General features: G+C 50.3%; 1 protein-coding gene across 1 annotated transcript in view; it reads right to left on the reverse strand.

Moving 5' to 3' along the window:
• LOC148218210 (uncharacterized) overlaps window positions 1-18,922 on the reverse strand; it is a 224,844-nt gene that overhangs the window by 64,002 nt on the left and 141,920 nt on the right. The window contains exon 7 of the mRNA XM_088157923.1: window positions 13,222-13,692. Coding sequence (XP_088014049.1) covers window positions 13,222-13,692 — 471 coding nt within the window. The remainder of the gene's footprint in view (window positions 1-13,221; window positions 13,693-18,922) is intronic.

The raw sequence follows: 18,922 nt of genomic DNA on the forward strand, positions 1-18,922 counted from the left end.
TCTCTCGAGCATTTAATCCTGACTCTGGAACAACAAAAAAGAAGATAAAACGCGATACCCCCCTCCCCAAATTCTCCTGGCGGGGGGCGCTGGGGGCGGGGCGCGGGTGGAGTCCAGGTGAGGAGCTCTGGGCGCTCTGGGACTGCCTGAGGAGTCATCAGCGCCGCGCGCTCTGATTGGCTCAATTATTTTGGTGCCTTCTCTGATTGGCTGAGGAGAGGCCCGGGAGTTGAGAGGAGGACCGGGAGAGATCCTGCCCCAGGCTAGCGGTGGAAGAACATCCAATTAACAAGGCATGCAGATCATTTCCCAGCGGACCCCACACTCCTGTAGGAACTAAATGCAGCGAGGATCTCACGAGGGTCACCAACTCTCTGGCGGCCAAATCCAGCCCTGCGCTCCCTGCGGGTGCGGGCACTCTGGGAAGGGCTCAGCTGCGGGTCAGATGGCCGGAGAGTGGCTTGGTGGTCACCTCGTGTGTGAGGCAGTGATGGGCTGGGGAAATGCGTGGACACCACATGATCAGAGAGCTGACTGGGTAAAGGGACACGGGAACAGTGACACCGCAGTGACAGGCAGCCAATGCGGGCTTGTTTCAGTAAAGTTTGGTTTAAGTTTCTCTTGGGGGTTGTTTTTATTTTCTTTTTTTTCCCTCGCCTAGCTGTCTGGAATTTTTTCCCATTGACATGCTAAGATGACTAGTGATAGGGGGAGACTCCCTGATCCTTTTTGGAGTTTCCCTCGTAGGGCAGGGGGGATGGGGGAGAAGAGGGAGAACATCGCAAGATCAGGGGCAGGTAAAGGAGAGGTGTGGGCAGCTGCTCGCTCTCTCGCTCGTTTGGCTCGGAGAAGGACGGCCACTGGAAAACCTCTCCCTGCCATCCCAACGCCGGGAGCTGCCTTTCCTCGGCTGTGGGACCCTGCACCCTCCTGGTCTGATGCTCTCCCACTTCAGCCTGCCACCTCCACACAACCTATTGGAGCACTGGGACTGACACTGCCTCCAAGGATCCATGAGCAGAGTCTTTCCTCCACCCTTCCCACCCAGGACACAGCCGCCATCACCCCCAGCACTCCTGCAGCCACACGGGATCACCGCATCTGCCCCTGCCCACCGGGAGCCGGCTGGCACTGACTGCCAACTTGGACAGAAACTGCAGCAGAGGGGAAAGGTGTCCACAACCAGAAAAACTGTTACTGGGTTCCCGTCTTCTATTTGTTGTTAATTACTTAGCTGTTGTTGTTTTGTTTGCCTTGTTATATATATGTATATATACTAGTAAAGAACTCTTATTCCTATTCCCATATGTTTGCCTGAAAGCCCCATAATTCCAAAAGTATACTAATTCAGAGGGAGGGATTTATTAGCTCAATTTCGAGGGAAGGCCCTGCTTTTCTCCAGCACACACCTGTCCTTTTTCAAACCAGGACAGATTTTTGGCACCCAACATGGCCCCTTTCCCTATGGGAGTGGCTTTTAATGAGTGTGAGAGAGAGGTTTGTCCACAGAGAGAGAATGCAGGAGCACCATCATAGAATGTGCTGGAAGACCCTTAAGGAAGGGATCCAAGAGCTGAGAGAAGTGGCAGTGCTGGAGGTGCTCTTTGGGAGGGATGGACAGCATGACAATGACCCTGGCAAGGTCAGGTGCACAGAGCAGATGTTGTGGAACCTGGCAAACCTGGGGCCATCTCAATACACCACCTTTATTGCAATGGTTAATGCTGAAAGCAGCCGAGAAACAGTGGGTTCTGTCACCAACAAACTTAGAAATTAGGAGAATATGATCAATGGCTGATGCAGGCTCGTGTCTCTGCTGTGATTAAGGAACACAAAGAGAAGTTTAAAGAGGAGATGAGGGAAGAGATGAGGAAGATCAGTGCAGCACCAGTGCGAGTCACAGGCCCCAAAGTCAGAGCCCAATGTCCCCCAGCTAGGGAGAGGGTACACTCCACCAGCTGACCTGTGTTTCTTTCTGCGTGGCCATGGGGAAGACATGAGAAGGTGGGATGGGAAACCCACTTCTGTCCTGGCAGCACGGGTGCATCAGCTCAGGGGGGGAAACACAAACTGAGGGAGCTCTGATAAAGTGAAGGTAGCCTCAGCCTCCCATGACCGAGGTGCAGGGTATTACAGAAGGGAGGATGATGTGTCAGATCCCCTTGATGGAACCTCCAGCATGTATCCCCAGGAAAGAAAAAATAACCAGGGCTAGAGGGGCCCTGCCTCTAGCCAGAGAGAGGGACGGGAAAACCGGGTCTTTTGGATGGTGTGGATCCAATGTCCTGGCACGTCAGAGCCACAGAAATACAGAGTGTTAGTTGATCCTGATGCACAGAGTACCCTAATGCCATTGGGACATGTGGGGACAGATCCTGAGTCCATTGCTGCGGTGATTGCAGGAATTGACTCTGCTGGAGGCTGAGGTGAGCCTGACTGGGAAGGAGTGGCAGAAACATCCAAATTTGACCGGCCACTTCCCTGGTGGACGTTGCCCATGGTGTCTCTGCTGCAGCTCTTGCTGCTTTGTCCAGTCCATGGCTCTGGGCCCCTTCTCTTTCTTCTCTGGAAAATCACATTCCTGTATCTCCATCTGCTTCGTCTTTTTGTAAGAATCTTCTATTTACAAGGGTCCCCAACAGGTTCTTCTATTTACAAGGTCTGGACCTCCACAGCTCTCGACTGCTGGCAGCTCTTCCCAGTCACCTTCCCCCACTGGGGTTCCAACTCCACCACTATCCCCACAGCCGGGCTATTGCCTATCACATCGGGGTCACCACTCATTGCAGTTGAGACAGAGCAGAGACAAAAAACTCCATGTTTGTGCAACAAAAACCAACTTTTATTGAGGGCTGTTCTCCCTATATAGCCTTTGAAGTCTGCACGGTTAGCTCAGCTTGGCTAAATTAGTTGTCACCTTGCTAAGTGGCCAGTGGCTGCCCATGTCCCAAATGGCCTAGACCTGCTCCCCAACAGCTCAGACTGCTCAAGTTATATCATTACAGTAGTTATATTATTATTTACATTATAAAATTACAATCGGGATTAGTTATAACTGGAAGGCCTCCAGGCCAGCTGTTAGCTACTACAGGTTTAGTGCTGGCCAAATCTTCCACTAGAATTATTTACTCATTTCCTGATGTGAGATAGGATTAGGAGGAAGGCAAAGCCGGCTCAAGCTTTAAAGGGTATAAAGAAAGAACTTTATTAACAGAACTAAAAGAATTACAAGAATCAGAATAAAACCTTCAGAACACTTCTCTGTAAGGCTTTTTCTCGGCCCAAAACAGGGTCTTTCACCCTTCCTCCGGTCTAGCTCAGGTGTTAGGGTGAAATTCCCCTGGGCCCTAGCCACAGAGACATAGATAAGATATCAAAAGAGGCTCTTTCCCCTAATAAAGTTACAGGTTTATTTCTCGTGGGTAGTGAGTGAAAAGGGAAGGGAAAAGAGCGGGGGAAGAGAGAGAAAAGAGGGGGAAGGACAGGGTAAAAGCGTGGGGGGGGAAAAGAGAACAGGGGAAGAGAAAAAGCACGGGGGAAGAGAGTGGGGGGAAAAAGAGAAAGAGCACGGGGGAAGAGAGAGATGCGGGATAAGAGAGCAAGGTCAGTGGGTCCTGACCTTTTCTAGGGTCTGGAAAGGGGGGGCGGGGAGAAATTGGATCCCAGCCAGCTCTGTGTGGCCAGGAGGGGAGAGGGACCAAGATACAGGGCACAGCAGGGGTCATGGAATGTACCATTTACAATGTATCTAGGAAACGCAACATCTCCCCGTTTTTTGTTTAACAAAGTTGAAAGAAGGATATTGGTATCATTCAAATTACGATTTTGCCCACCACTTGTAGCTGGCGGGAGGGTTAGATTGTTTCAAGTCCTTCATTTCTATGTGATTGACTACTGAGGTAGAGGGAATGAGACTATGAATAGCCTTGAAAACCAAGTGACGTAGGATCCCGAATGCCATTATTACAAGGAAAAGAATAACAAAAATTAACATAATTGTTTTGACTATAGATGTCCACCACCCTCTGAGTCCCCAGCCTTTGAACAGTCCATTGAACCAATCTTCAGATTCTTGCTTCACTTGTCCGATCAAGTTGTTCATGTTTCGGAGGGCAGCATGGATGTTAGGAGCTTTCGAGGTCAGGTCCATACAGTAAAGTCCTTCAAATTCCTGGCACTCATGTCTGTGCAGTAGCAAGAGAAAATCTATTTTCTTGTTGGAGCGTCTGTGCCAGGGTCACCCAGGTGTTCTGACGTGGCTGAGGGACAATCCATGCAGCTGCTAGACTGTTCAGTGTTAGCAGGAAGACAGCTTGGATGGGGTTCATCACGGGACTGAGAGAAGAGAAGGTTTTCTCTAGAAGGAAAAACAAACATTATAAAACCTATTAAAAGTCTCTATCTGCCGGAATGCCACCTTCTATGAGGATTTCTTTTCCTTTTTTCCGGCGGCGTCTTCTTTTTGAAGCCACTGCTACCTGCTCTTCGTTCTCCTCAGTCGGAGCAGGATGTCAGGGCCTGAGGGAGTGGATACACATGCATAGCCACGCCCCCAGGTAACAAGCTCATAGGGACCTTTGATTTCCCAGGTTTCTGGGTCCCTAATCAAAACTGGAGGATGTTGGGATAACTTGAATTGTTTACTACTGTTAAAGTGACGTACCACAGGTGGACTCATGTTTTCAAATGAACAATTTAGGAAATTGATAGTAAACATGGCTTTGCAGAGCTTCTGCTGTGGAGACATCCACACAGTTGAACTGCTCTGTTTAGCCAAAACCTGTTTGAGTGTCTGATTGGCTCGCTCCACTATACCTTGGCCTGTGGGGGAGTGGGAGGTGCCAGTTTTATGTTCCACTCCCCACTGCTGGACGAATTCCAGGAACTCCTTGGACTTATACGCTGCGCCCTGATCAGTTTTGATTTCCTTAGGGATCCCCAATACTGAAAAGGCTTGCACTAGGTGTTGTTTAGCATGCATAGCCCTTTCTCCTGCATGGGCAGAGGCATAGACTGCGCCTGAATATGTGTCAATGCTAACATGCACATATTTGAGGCGACCAAAACTAGGAATGTGTGTGATGTCTGTTTGCCATACCTCACAACTGCCAAGACCTCGGGGGTTTACCCCCATGCCTATTGAGGGCATGGTGTGCAGCTGACAGTTGGGACAGGTGGCCACAATGGCTCGAGCCTGACTCCGTGTTAGCTGGAACTGACGCATTAGACCTGGTGTATTCTGGTGATACTGCTAGTGGCTCAGCTTTGCCTGTTGGAAGATGTCAGGAAGGTGTGCTGGTTCTGCTGGGGTTGCTTGTTCTGCTGGGGTTGCAAGGGAGTCTGCCTGACGGTTCCCTTCTGCAATTTCGCCTGGCAAATCTGTGTGTGATCTCACATGCACAACATAGAACGGGTGTTTTCTATGAGAAATCAAATAAATTAGTTTGGAAAGCAACCTGAAAAGCTGCTCATTTTCGATGTCTCTGAGCACTGCCTGCTCTGCCCTGGACACTATCTCCGCTACATAGGCTGAGTCTGTCACCAAGTTTATTGGCTCTGAGAACTTTTCAAAGGCTCTCACGACTGCTGCCAGTTCAGCTACCTGGGGTGACCCTTCCACAAACTCAACATCAGCTTCCCAATGCTGAGTCTGAGGATCTCTCCAAGTCATCACCGACTTGTGGGATGCCCCAGATGCATCCGTGAACACTGTGAGAGCTTTGAGTGGTCTCCAACTCCTCTTCTCACGAGGAATGAGGTGGAATTCCTCATTAAACAGCTTGTGAGATGGGGCATGGACTGATATTTGTCCTCTGTAGCTGTCCAGGGCTAATTGGAGACTGGCATTGCTCTGGAGCAAATGCTCAAACATCTCTTTAGTCAATTTGTCAGGAGAGTTCTTTCCCTCCTCAGACAGTTTAACAGGGAGGTGAATACATGTGAAGTCACAACCAGCTAGTTCATACAGTCTGATCCTTGCTTTCCGAATCAGCTGAGCTATTAACTCTTGTGGCTTAGTGATAGTTTTGGATCTCTGGTGGGAGAGGAAGACCCACTCTATGATTAAGAGTGACTCTCTCTGCTCCTTGATCCATTGGAATATTAACCCGTGTAAGTGTGGCAGTTTTCCTAGGACAATGAATTTGAAGGGCAGCTCGGGCTGGTAACGGTGAGCTTGCCTCTCTCCTAAGGTCTTTTGTACCTTTTCGATTGCAGTCTTTGCCTCTGGGGTCAGTTCCCTGGGAGAAAGCAGCTCTCTCTCCCTTTTCAATAAATTGAAGAGAGGTTCTAGGTCCTCATTAGTGAGGCCTAGCCAGGGCCTAACCCAATTCAATTACCCACACAGGGAATGGAGATCTGCTAAGGTTTTTGGATTACAATTAATTTCCAATTTCTGCGGAACAATGGTCCGTGCAGTAATTTCCAGGCCCAGGTACTTCCAAGGTGGCATCCTTTGGACTTTGTCCTCCTGCAATTCAAATCCAGCAGAGGTTAAAACTTTAACCACTAGGTCAAGTGTGTCCTGGAGTAGAGAGTTATCGGGTGCACACACTAGCACATCATCCATGTAATGAAGGATGATGGCCTCCCCTCTCTGGGCACGCACCTGGGACAGCAATGAAGCCACATACCACTGGCAGATGGAGGGACTACATTTTAATCCCTGGGGCAAAACTCTCCAGTGGTAGCGCTTCATTGGGGCCTCTCGATTGATGGTAGGAACTGAGAAGGCAAACCGTGGGGCATCCTCTGGGTGTAGGGGAATATGGAAGAAGCAGTCCTTGATGTCTAGAACAGCCAATTGCCAATCTCTGGGAAGCATTGTTGGAGAAGGCATTCCAGGTTGGAGAGACCCCATGTCTTCAATTACTTTGTTTATTTCCCGGAGGTCGTGGAGCAGCCTCCACTTGTCTTTCCCTGGTTTCTTTATAACAAAAATCGGGAAATTCCACGCACTTGTGGTCTCTTCTATGTGGCCTTTAGCCAATTGTTCCTCCACAAGCTCCTCAAGCGCCCTGAGCTTCTCCTTACTCATCGGCCACTGTGCTACCCACTTTGGGGTATCATCTAGCCATTTCAACTTTTGGGTAGGGTGCCTCACAGTGGCCGCTTCTAAAAATCCCGAGGAGTTTTAGGAATAATCAATTTCACCCCCCACTGGGACATGGTGTCTCTCCCCCATAGAGGGCATTTATAATCTGTAACAAATGGACGGATGCTAGCCAATTTTCCATCCGGCCCCTCAATTTGTACGATGCTTTTTGATATTTTTGCCAATTTGATTCCTCCTACACCCTGGATTCTGCCTGCCACAGGCTGAAGTTCCCAATGTGATGGCCACATCCTTTCGGGTATGATAGTCACATCAGCACCCGTGTCCAGTACCCCCTCCACATGGAGGTGATCTGATCCACAGGTTAGGTTGCACGCCAGAGAGGGCTTGTCCTCACCCACCACTTCTGCCCAGTAGACTTCAGGTGATTTTCCATCTACTGGGACCTCCTGTGGAACAGGAATGGCCTGGGCAAGGATTTGTCCCTCAGCCAGGTAATATGGTGGTAGAGGACATCGTGCCAAGAGAATGAGGCCAGTTATGCTTCCCTTGATGGTCATGGGAACCACCTCAATCTCTAGGGGTGTGTGTGCTGTGTCACCGACAACAAAGTACTCACTGTCCAGTTTCATGTGGTTTAACGTCACGTCCTGTGTACTGTTAGGTAAGTCCACTGTTATGACTGTCCAATCAGGTGACCTGAAATGAAAACCTCTGGTAGTCACAAGCCTAAAACGGCCTAGTGGCTTCCAAACCTTGTTAACTGAACCTTTGATATTTTCATTGACATACATCCCCACACCCTCTATCCCATCCTCCCCCTTTTTGTTTATTAAGAGAGAGTCTTTTGCGAGTGTGGAGCCCGCAGTATTTATAGCCGAGCGCGCTATGGTGTTAATGGCGGGTACGCGCTGTAAAGTTAGTTTTTTTGTTTGTTGGTTTTCTTCTGTTTCTGGTTGTGTGGACAGTCCCTGGCGAAGTGTCCTGGCTGCTTGCACTGGAAGCAGATGATGTGCTGCAGTTGCTCTGGTGTCATTGGTTGCTTCTTGGCTTCTGGTGTTACAGCTGCCATGGTCCTTGGGTGTGCCAGTCCTGGATTTCTTTCGTGTCCACTGAACAGTTCTGCTTTTCTGGCGCAGGCTTCCATCATCTGTGCTAAGCTAGGTGCTGGCTCCAGGGGAAGGCCAAGGATAACCCTAAGGCAGGTTTCATTAGCATTCCTCTGAGCCATTTCTTTAATTAATTCAGCTTGTAATACTGGATCAGACACTTGTCTTTCTACTTGTGTACGAAGGCGGTCCACAAACTGTAAGAAACTCTCAGAAGTAAACTGTTTAATGTTAATATAACTGCCTTTAGTATCTACTCTTGGTAATTGATTAAAGGCTTTTTCTGCAGCATTGCATATTTTATCTAGGACAGACTTAGATAGTACTCTGGTTTGATTTTCAGGGCAATGCCAATCTTTCTCCCCACATAGGTGTTCATATGTCATATCATTATTATCAGCATCCTTTGCATTATCTGAGCTTTTTAAAAGCTCTTGTAAAAGCACTTTTAAAGATCTTTTCCACAGGCTTTCCCATAGATCATATTCGGAAGGAGTTAACAGACACCGGAAAAGCTCTTTGATATCATATGGAACCAGTTCGTTTGAATTAAAAGTGGCTCTCATCATGCCTTTAAAGATTTCACTATTCCTACCAAATTCTCTTTGTACTTTACAAATTTCTTTTTTATCTTGGTAGGACAAAGGTTGATAACTTCTTTTTCCGTTTCTCTTACCAAGATAAACTACAGGAGCAACTGATGGTACATACTCTTTCTCCTGGTGCTGACTTTCAGGTTTAGGCACCCCCCCCCCACCCGGCCCGGGAGGCCGCCCACCCCCCCCACCACGGGAGCATCATCCATCCCCCAGGGGCTGTGAGCTGATCCCTCCCCACCCCCACCGCCACCGGCACTGAACCCAGCAGGGGCTACATTGCCCTCCCCCACCCCGCAGCAGCTTGGAGGGAAGGAATGTGAAACCGGAGAGGGGGAGGGGTGGTGGAATCCAGGGTTGCAACACCTGTGGGCGGGGTCGCCAGGTACCAGGCAGGACAGGGTCTTGGAGGGGGGAGGGGGCGGTGGAGCCGAGGGCAGGGATGAGTTATGGGAGGGGACAGGCTTAGGGGCTGGGACCAGAGGGTAAAGGGGGTTGCGGGATGAAGGAGGAGACACGTGGCTGCCACCATATCGGCCCCCCCCCACTCCCTGGACCGCATGTCCAATGCTATCTGGGACCCCGATCCTGACCTGTCCAGATACGGCCACGTGTTCGTGGCCTGGAGGGGAAGGGGACAAGGAAGGAGAGCTGATAATTCTAGAAAAATCGTCAGAACCGGGATACTGGGGAGGATTTGGGGGTTCAGAACAGTTACAGCCGTGCTGAGCATGCTGCATTCCCAAGGGAGACCCTGGGGTGCTTTCCAGGTTATGGTTATAGGGATTTTTGGAAAGGGAAGGTGAGTTTGAATCATTTTGCTGCTGCTGTCTGTTGTTTTCTGTCTGAATTAAAACTTTCCGAATTTGTAAGAATATCGGAAGGAATACAGAGGCAGTTTTATCTCCATTTTCTACTTTTAAAGTTAATAAATCCCCTATTTCATCCCAAAATGAAATCGAATTTATATTTTGCAATTCAAGGTCCGATATTTCAACAGACAGCCAGCTGGCAAAACGGGCTAGTTTTTTATTAGATATTAAAACATTTCCTGAACTTAGTATTTCTTTGAGTTGTTTTGTTATACTCTTTTGTAAGGCAGATTGCTGTATTCCCATAGTGTTAGCAATTTGCACTATATCTACCCCACTACAGTTAAAACACAGGAAAGGAGTTAGTTGTTAAGACATGCTAGGTACACTACGGTTTTCAGACTTTACTAGATGCGGAACCGATGTTAATTTCGCCGTTTTTTGTCAGCAAAACCTATGTGTGGCGCCCGCGCCGCTGTAGGGACCGCCCCCGCGCCGCAAACACCCGTAAAAACCGTAAAAACGCAAAAAAACCTCCCTGTGCCGCAGCTTTGAAACCCATCAAAGCTGCCTGCCTGCCGCGCCGCGCCTGGGGTGGCCGCGTCCAGCCCCCCCCCAGCCCCCGCGCCGCACCACGTGGCCGAGGGCTTCCAAGCTGCGCGCACGCTGCAAACACGCCCGCGCCGCCTGTCCTTCCGAGGACGGCTCCGGGCCGGCAAAATGCCACCGGTGAGACCCCCCCGCGGAGCTCCGGGAACTACCCGCCGGAAAGGGACGCTTAACTCACCTTTTCTCTTGCAGGCAGAGACGTCTGTGTACACGGTAGTGGATCCACGTCCTGAACCGACCTGTCTGGGACCGACAGGCTGCTGGTTCGTGCTGAAAAGTCTTCGAACTGCACAAAATGCAGCTTAAAGAAATTTTAGCTAGTTGATCAGCTCCTATGCTGGTCGAATCCCGAAATTAGGGATCACAGCGAAACGTGGGTGCTTTAAAGAAACCACGCACGTGGAGCGCCAACTGTAACGGCTTTTTCCTCGGCCTAATACAGAGTCTTTCACCCTCCTCCGGTCTAGCTCAGGTGTTGGGATGATATTCCTCTGGGCCTTAGCCACAGAGACATAGATAAGATATTAAAAGAGGCTCTTTCCCCTGATAAAGTTATAGGTTTATTTCTCGTGGGTTGTGGGTGAAAAGGGAAGGGAAAAGAGCAGGGGAAGAGAGAGAAAAGAGGGGGAAGGACAGGGTAAAAGCGTGGGGGGGGGGAAAGAGAACAGGGGAAGAGAAAAAGCACGGGGGAAGAGAGTGGGGGGAAAAAGAGAAAGAGCACGGGGGAAGAGAGAGATGCGGGATAAGAGAGCAAGGTCAGTGGGTCCTGACCTTTTCTAGGGTCTGGAAAGGGGGGGCGGGGAGAAATTGGATCCCAGCCAGCTCTGTGTGGCCGGGAGGGGAGAGGGACCAAGATACAGGGCACAGCAGGGGTCACGGAATGTACCATTTACAATGTATCTAGGGAACGCAACAGGAACTGGGGGGAAGTTTGGTCTCCCCCAATCTTTACTAGGACTGGGGACACCCCAGTGACATCTCATGTTCTCTCCACAGCGAGGTGGTGCCATTGCTGTTGGCGATGTGAGTATCCTGAATTCTTCTGCTGAACCAGAGCCTCCCCTCTCATGGCCATGACCCTCCAGGCCATCCCAGTGCACCCCAGTGCGTGCCTGTACACCCCAGAGCTTCCCAAGGCTGCCCCTTCCCCTGGGTCCCCATTGTATTCCCACCCATCTCAGTGCACCCCAGGCACTCCAAAGATCCCCATGCCCAGTCCACTTCCTCTCCTCTTTCCCTCCACTCCCTTCCCTTTCTCATTCTCCATGACAGTATCCCCAAATCCCCCTCCTGGACTCCCAAAGCCCCTCCCAAACCCAACAATTTTGGTCCTCTGCCCCTGCTTTCCCCTGTCCCACCCACCTCCCACTTCAGCCCCCATGTCCCCCCACTGGAATTCCTGCCTCCCCACCTGCATTCCCCCATTCCCATCCCTTCCACTCCCCCAGCCCCATCCCCTGGGTCCCCAAAGTTCCCCCAGTTCAGTGTCTTTGGGGCCCTCACATCCCACTCCATCCCCTCCTCCTTGGAAGCCCCAAGTTCCCCTCGCTCTCCTCGTCTCCATCCCCACCGTGGTCCCTGCAGGAACAGGGATCGGGTGAAACTGCCTGGAGTGGGACTGGGGGGAGCAGAAGGGATTTTCCCCCTCAGACTGGGGACAGCCACAGGGCGTGGGGACACCTGTGACTCTTGAATTCCCACAAGGACCATTCCAGACTAAACCTTTGCTCTCCATCTGCAGGTAGTCATAGGAGGAGCTGCAGGTGGATGCATTGCGGTAAGTCCTGGAATTGGGGCACCAGTGTGGGAACTGGGGGCCAGTTGGGTCCCCCCGTGCCTTGCTGGGACTGGGGACACCCCGGTGACCAGTGACATCTCCCCATCTCTCTGCAGAAGAAGAACGGCGTCCAACGAGTGAAGAGGTCTGAGGTGGGTACCCGCAGTTCTGCTGGGCCCAGAGCTTCCCCTGTCCTCGTCATCACCCCCAGTGCACCCCAGCACACCCCACTGTGCCCCAGTACACCCCAGCCTGCCCCAGTATCTCCCAACCAGCCCCAGTATCCCCCAGTGTGGCTCTAACCCCCCCTTTCTCCCCAGCCCCTCGTGGCTGAGCAGGTGGAGCTTCTGCGGGAGTGATGCCCGGCTGCCCCTCTGGATGCCCTGGTGAGAAATCTTGGGGGATTCCAGCCCCACAAAAGATCCTCGGGGACCAGGGCAGATTCTTGAGCCCTGTGGGGTGGGCAGAGCTTGGGAAAGTCAGAGGGACATGGAGGGGGCTGTCCCTGATCCATGTGCTGGGGTTCGGTGGACAGAGCTGTCCCCAAGGCTTCCCTTGCACTGGGGGGCTCTAGGGATACCCAGTGTCCCTGTGGAGCAGCAAGGGCTCTGGGAGGTTTTGGGATATTCCAGGGTGAGGGGCTCTGGGAGCCACATGGATGTCAGGAGCCAAGTCCAGTCCCAGGTGTATTCGGGGCTCCAAATCCCTTCTCCTGCTGCAGGTCCCTGCAAAGAGAGGGGTGGGAACAAGGTCCCTCTCGTGTCCCAGTGGACACAGGTGTCAGAAAGGGGTTCTTGCCTTTCCTTAGAAAATACCTGTCTTTCAAACCAAGACAAGGTGACACTGGCCCGATGCCAGGCACCCACCAGAGCCACTCTGACCCTACCCCTCGAGCTGCAAGGGAAGAGAAAGTTTAACCAGTAGCTCCAGGAGCAGATTAAGACAGGACGAGCAAACACAGCAAACAGCAAAACGGATGTCACAGACATAGCCTGGGCTCAGCAAGGGAATTTATTACCAACCAAATCATAGCAATAGAAGGAAAAGAGACAGAAATCTCTCAAGCCCCTTCCCCCTCACCCAACGGGGATAACCAGGAACACAGATCACCAGGGCTCTGCCCAACGGGGGTCACTGGGGATCATCCAACACCGATCCTCCCATGGGGGATGGAGCTGGAACAGATCACAAAGCTCTTCCCACACTCGGGCACTCACAGGGCTTCCCTCAGTGGTGACTCCGTTGGTGTTGGGTCAAGTTGCACCTCTGTGAGAAGCTCTTCCCACACTCAGGACACTCGTAGGGCCTCTCCCCAGTGTGGATGCGCCGGTGCCTGATGAGGGTGAAGTTGCGGTTGAATCCCTTCCCGCAGTCGGGGCAGCGGAAGGGCCTCTCCTCTGTGTGAATCCGCTCATGTAGGAGGAGATTGGAGCTGGTCTGAAACCTCTTCCCACACTTGGGACACTCATAGGGCCTCTCCCCGGTGTGGATGCGCTGGTGTTTTCTCAGGTCAGAGCTCCATCCAAAGCTCTTCCCACATTCCGAGCAGCTGTAGGGCCGTTCTCCTGTGTGGATCACCTGGTGCTGGATCAGGTTGGAGCTGTTGCTGAAGCCCTTCCCACATTCCCCACACTCGTAGGGCTTCTCCCCAGTGTGGATCCTCTGGTGTAGGATCAGCTGGGACCTGTAGCTGAAACTCTTCCCACATTCCAAGCACTTGTGGGGCTTCTCCCCTCCAGGAGGCTTCTCCACCAGCTCTGAGCTCTGCCTGGATCTCCGGCCGCCTTCCCGGCTCAGGGAGGGTCTTTCCTCCTCGCAGCTCCCTGGGCTGGGTTTGCAGCCCCTCCTCGTGAGAGATCTCCGGGGCTTTTCTGCCTCCTCCATCCCTGCACACCTGAGGAATGAAAATTCCTGGTTTAGGGGGAAATAACAAGAAGAGAGCTCCATAAACTGGGTGTTCCTCCTTGCCCAAGTTCATCTCTGGAAGTCATTGAGCATCTTGTGTCTGTAATAACCTCCCAAACACCAAGATTCCCACCCAAAATCCTCCAAACTTTAAGACACAGATCAAAACCACCCCAAATATATAGATTCAGCCAAAATCCCCTCCAAAATTGTGCTGGTTTGAAAGCAAAACCAGTGAAAGTCTCCAAGTCAGAAATACAATTTTATAGGAAAAAAGATAAGAGAAAAATAATACATGAAATAGTAGAAAAGAAAACAACTGACAGAATCAGAATACAACCTGACACCCCGCTAGTTTTGATGGTGGTAGCAGTCCAGATGAAGTGGTCTTGTTGTAGTAGTGATGCTGTAGAAAGGTCTGGTAGCTCTTGTCCTCTGGAAACCAGTGGGTAAGGGCTGCCTTGGTGTTCCAAATGTCAGATTTTCTCTAGGTAGGAAAGGCTTGGCTCCTCCCCCTGGCTGGAGCATCTCCCAATGGGATGATGGAATTTTATCAGTCATGCAGTGGCACTCAATGGCCCATTAACAGAAGATATCTTCCTGGAGGAAGGATGGGTTGTGGAAAAGATAAAGAACATTGCCCTACCTGGTTTTACCAGATGGCCCATTAGCAGAGGATATCTCCCACAGAGATAAGGATCATTGCTCCACCTGTTTTTTTCCACCACTCTTTGTTCTTTTGTTTCTTCCTGGGACCTCTGACTGGTTACTTCATGTTTGCTGCTGATTTCTTCTTCCTTTTGAAGATGAAAATGGTAAAAGTGTCTTTGACCTGCCTTGCTGGATATTGTGAAGAGGAACAGTCATCTACTGCAAGTGGAAGTGTCACAGGTGGAGCAGAGTTCTGTGAGTGCTGTATCAAACCAGACCTCGTCAGACCTGCCAGAACAACTGGTCCATGCTGCCCTTCACTGCTCTGCCTGTTCCCCACTGTTTCATGCCACAGTAATTTAACTGCTGTTAATTGGGTGTGTGTTTCACTCGAGCCAGTCCAGCAGAACCAGCAGAAAGCAGCCCCAGAATGAATGGGGCTCTGCAGAGGAGCCCCAGACTATTCATCAGCCTGCCTGCAGAACTGGCTCCAACTCTGAACCCTTGTGACCACACTCTGAAGAAGACACACTTCTGATATTTCTGAGGCACTTATGACTGAGGCACTGCACGTGCTTGTGCAGGTAAGAATCCCAAAGTTCTTTATGTCAGGAAAATTAATCCACAAACACCAGAGGTTTATGTCCAAAAAGGAGACAGAGGAGTCCTTTTTGATTTATTCAAATAAAGGGAGAGGCCATGGGACTCCCTTGGGATCTCTCAAATTTTTGGAGGACGCAGCCTCCTTTTTATCCTATTTTCCCGGCCACATTTCCCTCTCTCTTTCCCCTTTGGCTGAGGTACTTGAGAGGCACAGACTTCCCAGAACGCCTGATACCTGAAGTTCCCCTCTAATGTATAACCCTTCCTTTTAATTTTTAATTCTTATAGAATTCATAGTTTCCCCCCGTTGCTTCTTTCATCTTTCAATATCCAATTTGATTTATCAGCAGCCCTACAGTTTGTTTGTAAAGGCAAATATCTCTTTCCATTCATCAATCAGTGGAATCCATCCCATTGTTTCTTTTATCTCTCAGTGCTAGCCTTATCTACAGGCAGATCCACAGCTCATTTGTAAAGGACAAATTCAACATTCCTCTCAACCCCTCCTCTTTTATTTTTTAATAATTGTCTTTACACACTTTAGCTCTCATTGACTTAATTTCTTGTTCCTGAGTCTTTTTTGGTTTTGTAATTATTTGGAGTGACATCAATTTCTGTCCTTTTGTAACCATCTCTGGATCAGTAGGCGTGGCTATTACCTGCATCCCTTTGATCACATGTTGAATAAGTTGTACTAAGCAAGGGATCATGCATGGTAGAAAGATTAGAGTTGCTACAGCACATAACAGGAAAAAAAGCAGTTGTTTAACTTATAGTCCACCAGGTAGCCAAGAAAACATGTCCCATTCCCATCCTTTTCATCTTTGGACTGGCACATGAGCTAATTTTTTTAATTCATTTTGCAATTTGTTTCACCACTTTTCCATTGTCATCTATTTGCCTTATTTTAGGCAATAAGTGTCTTTTTCAGAAGAATGAAGCAGCCATGGACTTCCTTCCTCATCCCAAAATCCTGTTCCATTACGGACCTCACTCAGGGTGCTAATCTACTATTTAGGTTTTACTGGGCTGGCCACCCATGGCCCGTTTTCAGATTCTCCTGGACCTCCACAGACCCAACAATTGCTAAGGTTAAAGGTTTTTGCTACTTCTTCTCCTAAGGTCAAAAAATTATTTTCCCATTCTTGGCCCTAACCTAACTGATAATATAAAGGGAACATTATTAAGAGAAACATTCTGATTGTGTAATCTAATTTCCTAACTTAATTTTTACTTTCACGTTGTCTTCCACACCACCTGTGGCGAGTGAAGGCACAGAAAGAGCTTAACATAAAGAAAACAATGACAGCAAGGGTTGGCCCCCAGTGCCTGGAGATCTGAGAGGAGGGATGCCCACACAGACTATTTCAGCAGGCACTCTGTGGGTGGGCACACGAGGCTTCCCCCGATGTCGACGCCCTGGCTGCTGCTCCAGTCCCCTCCTGCCGAGTGTCAGTCGCGGCTTCCTGTCCTTCTCCTCCAGCTGAGATGTCCAAATCTCTGGGGCTGCAGAGACCTTGGCCCGAGTGTGATGGGTCCAGCCGTGTTCAGCTGTCTTGACGGCTGTGTCTGTGCTCAGCAACGCCTGGAAAGGTCCACGCCACTTGGCCACCAGTGGTGCTTCTTCCCACTCCTTAACCAGGACCCAGTGTCCCGGTTGGATGTTGTGAACAGCAAAGTCCAAAGGCAAGGTCTGTGCCAGCTGAGCTTCCTTAAAAGTTATCAAGGGCTCCTGAGTGGTGGGTTCTTGGTATAATAGGAGCCCCTGACACCCCTAACAATCCATTTCCATTATCCTCTGGACTTCCTCCTCCTCAGGGTCCAGTTGTTTCTGTGGACACTCGTTTTTCCAATGCCCTTCTGCCCTGCAGACAGCACACTGGTTCTTCCCCAGCCGCTGTTTGGGTCGGCTGTCCCCTGCCGAGGAGGGAATCCCTCTGCCACTTCCTTGTGGCCGACCCTGTCCCCTCTGTCCCTGGGGACCCTTGGACCCTGCGGTTTATTCCTCCGGGGCTACAAAAACTCTGCCATCATCCTTGCTTTAGCTTTTGCCTTTTCCTCATCCCTTCTTACATATATCTGCTGTGTTTTTCTAACCAATTCCTCTAGAGGCTTTTTCTGCCACTCTTCATCCTTCTGTACTCCTTTCCTTATATCAGGCCAGGCCTTAGTAACAAATTGCACCTTAAGCAATGTGTTGAAGGCTGGCCCTTCAGGATCCATCCCCCCGTGCTTCCTCAAGGCATCCCTAATCCTCTCCAACCAATGAGGGCTTTCCTGTTTCTCCTGTTCCAACGACAGAGCCTTAGCTATGTTGTTAGTTCTGGGAGCCGCTGACTTGATTGCCCTGATCAAATAAGCACGGCAATCACGGTGAGCCAGACTGGCCTGGTTATTTGGGTCCCACTGGGGGTCTGCCTGGGGGATGGCATCACCCACCGTAGGTGCATTGGGTTCAGCCCCCTCCTGCTGCTTGTGGATGTTCATCCTCCCACAGCTGCCGAGCTTTCTGCAAAATCATTTGTTTCTCTGATGACCCAAACAAAATTCCCAAGAGAAAATCCCAATCCTTTCACGTATGATCTGCATTTCCCAAATATTTCTCTATCTTTTCCCCCACCTCTATGGGATCATCCAAATCTTTTTTTTTTTTCAACCTTCTTAAATCCTGGGTAGTGAGTGGTACAATTACAAACCCAAATCCTCCCCCTTGACTCCCCAAAGGAACTTGACAGAGTGGCATCTGGTGTACCCCTGTCGCTTGGGGGGCTTCTGATGCCCTAAACTGAGTTCCTCTTCTAGTTCTGGGGGGTGATACAACATGCTGCTCCCCTCCCCCTACACCATTATCCTTCTCAGGTGGGGCTGTAAGAATAACATTCTCCTGATCCCTTTGCTCTGGAAGTTGAGGATACAGACGACCGGGGTCAGCTGGCAACACTGGAGGACAAGACAGGGGAAGGTGCTGAAAAACATCCCAATCCTCACCACTTTCTTCTTCTCCTTTTTTTTTTTTTTTCCTTAACATATAAATTTCCTTAAATACCTCCACAAAATTCGACACAAATGAATTTTATCTGTTCCATAAGGTAGCCATATAAGTCCCCTTGCCAACTTATACTCTGGCCACACAAAATAACAATATTTTACCATCATTTCCATAGTTACTTCTGGGTGAATATACAATCTTTCCCAAGACCTCAGCACTCTCCCCAAGGGACTCTCCGGGGGTACTATGGGATCGTCATCCCTTTTGCCGGGGTCCCTTCGCGGCTTCACCTTTCCAACCCTCTCTGGGTGCCCCGTTTTACCTGTGCTACCCTCCATGGGTGCCCTCCCAGGTTTGCTCCCCGAAGATCCCATTTTACTCACCGGTGAGATTTTCAGTGGTCCTTCCCTGCGGACTCTTCACGGACCCCCCTGGTCCGCCACTCGTCTGTCTCCTGGACAGTCTCGGGAACCCAATGGATCGCCCGGTACCGGCCGGCACCAAGGGGAGCTGATCACCCAAACTGGGTGAGGCGCCTTCAGCTCCACTTGCTGCCCCGGATGGTGGAAAGATCCCGGACGAGCCCCCAAAATTGTCAGGAAAATTAATCCACAAACACCAGAGGTTTATGTCCAAAAAGGAGACAGAGGAGTCCTTTTTGCTTTATTCGAATAAAGGGAGAGGCCATGGGACATTCCCCTGGGATCTCTCAAATTTTTGGAGGACGCAGCCTCCTTTTTATCCTATTTTCCCGGCCGCATTTCCCTCTCTCTTTCCCCTTTGGCTGAGGTACTTGAGAGGCACAGACTTCCCGGAA

Source organism: Sturnus vulgaris, unplaced genomic scaffold (genome assembly GCF_052056855.1).
Source record: "Sturnus vulgaris isolate bStuVul1 unplaced genomic scaffold, bStuVul1.hap1 Scaffold_194, whole genome shotgun sequence".
Taxonomy (NCBI): domain Eukaryota; kingdom Metazoa; phylum Chordata; class Aves; order Passeriformes; family Sturnidae; genus Sturnus; species Sturnus vulgaris.